The 9,486-nt window shown below is 32.9% G+C and overlaps 1 protein-coding gene and 1 long non-coding RNA gene across 2 annotated transcripts; both read left to right on the top strand.

Annotated features, from left to right (window-relative positions):
• Positions 318–1,055, top strand: LOC107608560. Its single transcript, XR_002350800.1, has 3 exons — positions 318–475; positions 783–868; positions 970–1,055. It is a non-coding gene; the product is annotated as an uncharacterized LOC107608560 (long non-coding RNA).
• Positions 5,646–8,841, top strand: LOC107607298 (replication protein A 70 kDa DNA-binding subunit B-like). Its single transcript, XM_016309268.2, has 12 exons — positions 5,646–5,795; positions 6,150–6,243; positions 6,369–6,465; positions 6,579–6,700; positions 6,803–6,887; positions 6,975–7,107; positions 7,347–7,501; positions 7,609–7,742; positions 7,857–8,044; positions 8,165–8,335; positions 8,452–8,538; positions 8,662–8,841. Exons 1-12 carry the CDS (start codon positions 5,646–5,648, stop codon positions 8,839–8,841), a joined length of 1,596 nt encoding a protein of 531 aa, XP_016164754.2.

Here is a 9,486-nt window from a genome sequence, read left to right as displayed (position 1 = left end):
CCTCTCCGAAATCCTCAACCCACAGAGACATAACAGGAAAGAAGGACTATAATGGGGTGGAGGATGGCTAGAGACTTCTCCTTTTGAGGCAGTGACTCTCCCTCCCAAACGCAACAGCGGCGAAACGATCACAGGAAGAAGGTGATGTGGAGTCAAAGAGGCGAGATAGACTATAACGGGGTGGAGAAGGGCTCGATGGGAAGGGAGTTCTTCCTCTGATCTGTGAGTGTGACCTCTGGCCGATGTGTTCTCTCTCTCTATGGCCGACTTCCTCTTAAGGGTTTTTTGATTTTGTTTTAGGTATCACCCGCGAAATCGTATTGTCCCAAAACGATAATTCCAAGAACCACTGCCTCATGTCGAGTGATGATGCCGTGAAACCCGTACCCTTCACTCGCCGGCGCCCCACCAGAGAAGCTAGCAGCAGCTCCGATTCCTCTCACCGCAAGCACACCAAATTTCTCCATCATTTCAAGTGAGATTTCTGTTATTTTTTTTGTTTTTAAAGTTAACATTGTTGGAAATGATAAGCTCAAGTTGTATTTTGGTATGATTATTGGGTTGCTGATGGAATGTTTTGGTCCAAGAGGATGGATTTGATTGTAGTTGTGAGGTAGAGGCCGAAGGTGAATGTGATGAATCTAACGTAGCAAAAGTAGATCAAGGGATCGAAATGGATCTCACTGAGGATTTATTGCAAATAGTGTGCCCCCAATTTTTAAGTCAATTTGAGATGTTAATGGTTTTAAAATTATCCACTCATGCCTATCCGGTAAATGCAGGTTTTCTCATTTTTGGATCCTCCCAATCTATGCAAAGCTGCACCAGGGTTTGTACGCAGTGGAGCCCCTGATGAGCATAATCACGGGTACTCCATTTAGATTTCTAGCCACTTCTGAAAATCACAATTCTAGATACATCTACACCGTATCTCTACCAACTAATTGAGATTCCTTTTTTTATTTGGAGGTGAATGATGGGTTGGCATGAACTACAAATTACTAACAGTTTTAGAATTAGAATGTAATGAATGCGTTAATTTTGGAATGTGATTTTATCTTGTGTGTTAGAAATTTCTTTATGTATCCCTTAAATCTATTATCCACATTGGAATTTTTAAAATTGGGTCTTATCTTCTGCCTACTTATATTATGTCTTAGTTGACAAAAAAAGCCATATCTCCGGTAATAAAGGGGTTAGTTCCTTGTCTTCTTCCTCTACTATTCTAACTTTTAAGGCCTTAATTGTTTTTCATCTGAATGTAGCTATTTGTGTCTCATATTCGAAGCCAATGATTGGTAACTTGATTGGCATGCAAGATCAATATTGTTTGAGTTTTGCAGAAAGAAAAAGTTTTGTCTTGCAAATCCATGAATATATCATGGAAGTAGATATGTGAGGGTTTTGGATTTATTTAATTTAAGTTTTTTTTGGAATCTGTTATTATTGTTTGTTCTTTTATTTCTGAGCATGATGTTCGTATGGTTTTTATTAATGTTTGTTGTTGGCCGCAGATGGTGAGGAGTGACAGATTTAAGATGGGACAAGATTGTAAGAACAGTACCTTCATAAAAGGACTGTGAATGAAGATCTCCGAGAAATCTTCATTGAGATGATTGAAAGGTGTTGACAATGGCTGATGTAAGTTTATCTCACTGATATGAAATGACACTCGCTAGGTGTTTAGCAGAAATGTTTCTTTTTTTTATTTGTAATTTTTTTATTGTTATTTGTTTATTTAATGCATTGGTTTGTTGGATGATACTTTATACGAGAATTGGAAGGGTTGTGACGATAAATCCTCTACTTTGGTTAAGGTGTTGATTTTAACTGTTTGTGAGATCTCTTTGGATCTGTATCATTATCATAACCTGAGAAAAAAAATTGATGTCATGACAGATCTGTATCATTATGTTCTGTATAATTCACTTTAGCTTTGGTTTCCTTAAGGATTTTTTTCTTAAAAAAATAAAAATATATTACTGCTTGGGTTTAAAAAAAGGAAGCTTAATTGTTTTGAATTCTGAGCTGATTTGATAAGAAATTTTGGGTTAAATTTACTATTATATTTTTCAATGTGTATTTTCGGCATGATTTAAAATCTTGATTTTAATTTTTACATAACTTTTCTAGAACTTATATTTTCAATAAATTATTGATAGAGATTTAGTTGTTCTTATTTTTTTGGAGACTATCTTTTGTATAATTGACTTTAGCCTTGGTTTCCTTAAGGATTTTTTCTTAAAAATAAAAATATATTGCTGCTTGGGTTTAAAAAAGGAAGTTTATTTTTTTTATTCTGAACTTATTTGATGAAATATTTTGGATTAATTTTATTGTTTTCTTATCTTTTGATATATGGTTATGCTTATTGATCTGTTGTGTTTTCTTAGGATTTTATTTGATGTGTTTTGAGTAAATACACATGAACTAACTGTTTTTTGTTTTTTTTCTCCTTTTATATTGGGTCTGATCATGCTGGTCCCAGAGTGCCTCTCTTGCTCTCACTCTCTAACAAGGTACTCGTTATCATGTAATTTGGACCCACGTTGTTTGGGAAAAAAAAGAAATAATGGTGTCACATGATAAATTCTTTATCCTGAAGCCGAAGGTTATCGTGTTTTCTAGGAATTATTTGATTGTCTTTCAAGTAAATGTTAATTTAGTATTATTTTTTATTGTGATCTATTGGTATATGAAGGTGTTTAAAAGATCAATTGAGGATCCTTGCTGGATTATGATATGAGATTGCAGCATAGTTCTTTTGGACAAGGAAATGGGCTCAGAAAGTTTGCAACTTAAGTTAAATAATTTTTCCTTCTGCCTTTTTTTTATATAGAAATTTTGTTTAATCTGTTCCTTTTTTTTGTGGTTTTAATTTGTTATTTGAGACAATGTATATTTTAATATACACATTTATTATTTCCAAAATGTAATTAGTCTGAGCAAAACATGAACCCAACTTGCTTAATTAAGAGGCCTGCTTAAAGTAAAATATAATATGGGAGCTCACAAACTAGATACCTCATGAACTAAATATAAAAATATTCTCTTTTGTACAGTAAGGGGGTAAGTGTAGTTTCTCAAACTGGAAAGGTGCCACTGTTTTGTGGTATTTGCCAACCTATGGAATGCCAGTATGACTATTATTATGCATTCCTTATTGTTGGATCTTAATGAAGAAGTACATGTTTTGCATACTGATGCCATTCAGGTTTTTTTTCCATTTCGCATCATTGAGTTCATTCATACCATAATTTTTTCACTTCACTAAAGATCTTAGAAATTGATCCTTCAAATGATCAAGCTAGGAAGGCAATCAGACGAGTTGAGCTGCTTGCTGCAGAAAAGCGGAAATTGATGAAGAGATGATTGGCAAGTTTTTGTTATCATCTTTAGCTTGGATTTCAATTATAGTTGCTATTGTATTATGTACTTTGCGTAGAATAGTGCATGGGCATTATTTCCTTACATGACCTTGATCCTTCGTGCATACATTTATAATTTGTTACCCAAATATGATGCTCTTTTCTTTATTTCTTCTTGCTGCTGCAAAATTACCATCAATGACGGAAAAACATCTTGTCTTGGTTTCTGTGTGTTTATTGGCACATTCATCTAGCTTTTTCGTCCATTCGTAAGATTTATTTGCAATCTTGTGGTTGAAATTGGCTAAGTTCATATGTTTGTTTAGTCAGAAGAAACCCTTTTTGATAGAAATTATTTTATCAAAGGAATTTTGGATGCCTTATTATGATATTTCTAAGCATGGGATACCTAGGTGATAGAAAGATATACTATTATTTTATCAGAGGAATTTATTTGTAATTTCTTCCTTCATTCTTCCGAAATCACCAATTCCTTGGGATAGATGCTGCTGGTTTAAATTCTTCTTTTGTATGCTATCTGAAACTCCTTCCTTTCTTATCTTTGGTTTGCCTTAGTCACTAAACAAGAAGATGAAGAATATTTTGGAATTCAAAACTTAGTCCATGAAGGTGATATTTTTTTAAAGGAAAATTTAGCTACTAATAATAGCATTTGCTGTAAAGAAATTGGAATTAACTTTGCAGTGAATTTCAATTCTGAATTAACAAAGGCTATAATTTTACTTTAGTTGTTTCAATCTAAAATGTCTAGTATTATACTATTCGACAAATATTGAATTATTGAATGTTGCTTTGTTGTCATTATTTTCCTAATAGTTTTTCATCTATTTACAATTCAATAGTTGAAAATGCTATGTAAATTGAGCCGGTTCACATTATCTCCTTATGTTTCTCTAATTTCTGTGAGAAATATTTTATCCCACTTTATAGAGACGAATCTCAGGTTCTAGATTTGTTGAGTTGTATTTTTAAAAGTTGTTAGAAGTTTTGTTACTATTCTTTGTTTTGTTCTCTGTCTGTTTCTCTCTTTTTTATGTTTTTATTTGCTTTATTTTTTTATTTTGGAGATACTCATCAAATTTTATTTTAGTTTCATTTGTGATATTAAATCACTTGTGGTATTTATTTTAGTTTCACATTAATAAAAAATCAGAAATTTATTTTAGTTTCACAACCAAATTGAGTGTCAAATTCACATTTGTGTCTTTTTTTTTCTATGTTGAAAGTCAAAATTACCTGGGCATTATTTATGTACAAGTGTACACCAATTGATTTTTATTGGTAGCTATTTAAAATACTTTTTTAATTTTGTATCCCTTCGTCTTGAATTATGAAGGGTCTGTTTGCTAGGAAAAACGAACTGCTTGATGAAGTTAATAGATATTTCTCTTTGCATATGTTTACTTAAATTAGGTTTTTATTTTCTATTTAGCTATCGAGCTTATGTTAATACTTTTTCTGAGAAGTTTGAGTGTTTGATTCTGTTCTCTTATTTTTTTAAATAAAATTAGTAAAAAATGTATTCTTATTGTATATCTCTTTTTCTTTTGAGCATAATTTTTGAACTTTATTGATGGCCACTTTGTTTTTTAGTATTTCATTACGTAGATAGATAATTATCTTGTGTGTATCTTCATTGGGAATATGATATATTTTCCATTGGAAATATAATTATATAGGAAGCCTAATCAAATAATGATGTCTATACTAAAAGGTGTCCTCATCTAAGTCTACCACTCCTAAATCTATGCATAGAGGTTTTCTTTTTATTTTTAGTTCTCGGTTTTCTCTAGGTATTATCTCATGTTGTCTTTGTTATCTGTCTCTTCTCTCTCATCCTCTTCTCATCCCATCCTCTCTCTTCCTATTAACTTATAATTTATATTGAAGATAACTTAGGGTTAATATAGCTTACCATTTATACACCTTATGTGTGTATCAATTGTTGTTAGCTTAGGGCCTATATATAGGATTATTTAGTGGAGCCCGCAAATATCTTTTGATTAATATCTAAGGTCAATCAACATCAATATGTTTCAAATCTCTATCTTGCTTATTTTTTTTCCTCCCAAAATAAGGGTTCTATGGATTTTGAAATTCAAATTACTCAATTGATTTGTGTTTATAAATAAAGACAGAACCCATTGATCATGGCAGATTTTTCTCACATTCGTGTTGCTGTTGTATGTGTTTCTTAGTTGCTGTTTTATTGACTGAAATCTGTTTTCTCTTTCATCCCTTTAATTGCATTTCAATATGACAACTGCCATGGATATGGTTAATAAGGTTAATCCTGAGAAGGAAGCATGGAACCTCAAAGTTTGGGTGATTAGGCTTTGGACTGTTCCTACTTTCACTGGTCAGCTTCTCCCAAATTCCATGGAGATGATTTTGGTTGATGAATCTGTGAGTTATAGTGGTCTAAATCTATTAAAATTTTTTGGATGTTTGTTTTTGGTATTTAGATGTGTTTCTCCTTACCTTTTTTATATCGAGGTCTGAAATTTTGTTTCATTTAAATTTTATTTTCTCTTTATTCGATTTGTCATTTATCAGATTTTTAGTATAATTTATGTTGATTGGTAGGGGTGCAAGATACAACCTACTATTTGAAAAACTATGATTTACAGGTTCAAACAACTTCTCTCTGAGGGTCGAGTATATGTTATGAAGCTCTTCTCTGTTGTGCCAAACTAAGGATCTTATAGGGCCATTAGGCATCAGTTTAAGTTGATTTTCCAATTTAGGACCACTGTCAAGGATGCTATATGCGATTTTATTCCAAAATCTGCTCTTACAATCTCTCCATTCACTGAACTTTTGGAAACCAAAGAGGATTCCGATTTCTTAGGTGGTATGTTGTGCTATTTGCTTATACTTTTTTGTCTGGAATGATTGCAGTCTTATTTCTTTATGATTTGTAGAATGTTGCTTTGTTGTCGTTATTTCCTAATAATTTTTTTTTCATATTTATTTCAGATGTGGTGGGTCTGTTGGTCTCTGTGTCAGAAGAAAATGAATATGATAAAGATAGAAGGAAGATGAAGATGGCTGTGATGGAACTTGCTAAAAATGAGTTAGCGTTCTTTAATTTCTACCTCTTCCTCTTATTGAGATTCTTTTTTGTCTTCGGTGTGTTTGTGTAGTCAAGTTTCTAATAGTGTAGGTGATTTTGTTGGTTGTTTTCAGTTATAGGATTCGGTGTGCCTTATTTGGTGAATATGTTAATGAAGTTAATCGATTTCTATCTTCTTGGTATGCTGAACAGCCAGTTGTGGTTTTACAACATGCCAAAGTTAAGGTTTTTAGAGGTTTGTATCATGTAAATTTCATTTCACGTGTGTCAATTATCCAAGTTCACTTGGTTTTGCCACTATATTCCTGTAACCAATGTATCTATTTTTTATTTTTAGGTAGAGTTGGACTTCAGAATGTTATGTTTGCATCAAGGCTTGGATTTAATCTTAACATCCCAGAGGTGGCAGCATTTCGGAAAAGGTATATCTGTACATGTAGTTTCTGTTGTGTTTTTTGTTGTTGCTGTCATTTTTTACTTATTTAAGTTGGTGCTGTATTTGTTTACAGTTTTATTTCACATGGAGTTAGTGCATCCCAACCCATTGGCATTATTGGATCTGGAAAAAATATCGGAATAGAAGAAGACTTTATGAAGCTCACACCTAGGTGTATTGTGAAGTCGCTTGATCATAACAGCCAGGTTGGAACCACTTTAATTTTTTTATCATCTTTACTCTTGATAATTTGTGTTAAATTTTCTTTTTCTATTCGTTAGTAAATACTGCTTTGTTTTGGAACGATATTAATCCTTTTGTCCTTCTTTGTACTTGAAACTACTATGCTGTTAGTATTTATTTTAGTTTTTCAGTTTTAGTTTGTATTACAACTATCTTTGGTTATAATGTCTTAACATTTATAGAGCTGGTCTTATATTTTTAGGCTGGAACTTTTGTTGTACTAGCGAAGATAGCTGAAATAGTTGAGGATGGTCCTTGGTGGTACTCTGCTTGTGTGTGTGGCAGAGGTGTTCAAGCAGAATCTGGGATTTACTTTTGTCAATTTTGCAACATCCATGTTACAAATGTGACTCCTAGGTATAAATATTTTACAATGCTTCCTTTGTGCTTTGTCAAATTGTGAATTATTTCTGCGTAGTTCTTAACCTTAGGCCAGTATTTATGTGCATCTTAAAAAAATCCAGGTTTAGAGTGAAGGTGTTGGTTGAGGATTCGACTGGTGTTTCTATTTTTGTGCTCTTTGATCGTGAGGCAAGTTACCTACTGAATAAGACTTGTGCCCAGCTGTTTGAACAACATCTTAAGGATGTTGATGTAAGTCAATCGAATGCTATATTCTTTTTGTGCTGAGTATATTGTTAAAGAGTTTTCTTATCCTTCGGTTTCTACTGGTTCATTTTTTCTGTTGTGTCTGTTTTATATTGTTCGTAAGTTGTGTTTGGCATACAGTCTCCTCCTATATTCCAAGAAATTGTTGGAAAAACTATGTTGTTCAAGGTTCTTATTAGGCCTGTTGGGATGGAGAAATTCAAAGGGACTTATCTAATGAGGCGTGTTTGTGATGATGCTGCAATAGTTAGAATGTTTGAGCTCTCTGGTTCAGATTTGAGTCCTGAAAAGGTATAAAATGAATTTTGAACCTATTGTTTCATTTTAATAAATTCTTTCTTAAATTTTTCATTTTTTGGTTGTTCCACCTTTATTCATGTCTTATATCGGATGTGCTTTGTATTATCCAAGGCTGAGTTTGTACCAAAAGGAGAAGGATCATTTGGGGAACCCCCTAAGGTTACCAAATCATCGAATTTGGGATTGACTCCTTCCAGCTGCTCTGAGCTCTTTGCTGGTTCGCCTCAACGTACCCAAAAGGAATCAAGTGTTGTTGATTTGGGAGCTGATGAAGATGCTAAGGTTCCATGCTTCCAGTTTCTTCTATCATTTTTTCTGTATTATTTTTCACCCTTTTTTGAGTTATGTTTAGATTGAACCTAATGTGTTGTGTCATTTAATAATGTCTTCTCCTCAAGAGAAAGTCTGTTGATACTGTGATGGATAAGTTAAATGAAGTGGATAGTTTTGAACATTCATGTGATGAAGTTGATGAAAGTGAAGTGGTGAGTAGTGTTGCAAATTTTTTTTTGACAGGGCGCTTAATTTTATGATAAAGTTCCTTTGACTAGAACTCATTAATTATCCCTCTAATTAGGTTTCTATTTTCATGCAATTGTTTACACTAGGAGTATGTGGTTGGCCTTAATCGAAGCTCTCTTGATGCTGAGAAAGATGTGAAGCCTTCGTTGAAGAAGTTGAGAAGATCCTTGAGGCTGCAATTTGATGAAGCTGATGAGTCTCGTGGCTCGGGGAATGATGGCTCCTCTAGACAGGGGTTAATTGAGGTAGCTGCCCATAGCAGTTAACTAGAGCTACTGATTAGGACTAATCTAGGACATTAGGTATTTTGGTTGTGTCCATGTAATAGCATTTGGTGCATTGGATTGTAGTGGATGAGAATATGTGTGTGTTTTCATGTTTTGTATAAGTTGTTTGGATTGTTTTTTGGGCATCTTTCTCATGTGATAGATTAAGTGCTAGGGTGTGGACACAATATCATTAGCCACTAGGCAAATTAGCTATTTAGCCCTTTATGTTTGTACTTATTTCTTTGAAATTCAATAAAATGCAGTGGCTCTTTTATGATATAAAAATCTCTCATTCCACAATTTAGTTTATTCCTTAACTTATGTGGTTTTGCCAAGTGAATGCTTTATGGTATTTAGATGACTGAATATTCATGTGTTGTTGAATTGAATTGTACTTTCTTGATATATCTATATTGAACAAGTTGGAAGTGATTTTTTGGCTATTTCTTTTGTTTTATGGATTTCTTAGGTGCATTCTTCCTAGAATGGTTAATGTGGGTTAGGTATTAAAAAAGTTCATACTTTATTAAAATGATGACAAAGATATGTGTACACTACAAAATCAGTCATGATTTTTTATTCGACTGATTGTTTTTATTTAATTAAATAAAGTAATTTCAAAAACATTTGGATCTTATTGGC

This window comes from Arachis ipaensis, chromosome B07, assembly GCF_000816755.2.
Source record: "Arachis ipaensis cultivar K30076 chromosome B07, Araip1.1, whole genome shotgun sequence".
Classification (NCBI taxonomy): domain Eukaryota; kingdom Viridiplantae; phylum Streptophyta; class Magnoliopsida; order Fabales; family Fabaceae; genus Arachis; species Arachis ipaensis.
Note: the sequence above shows the minus strand (reverse complement) of the source record. Positions and strands in the feature narration are given on the sequence as shown.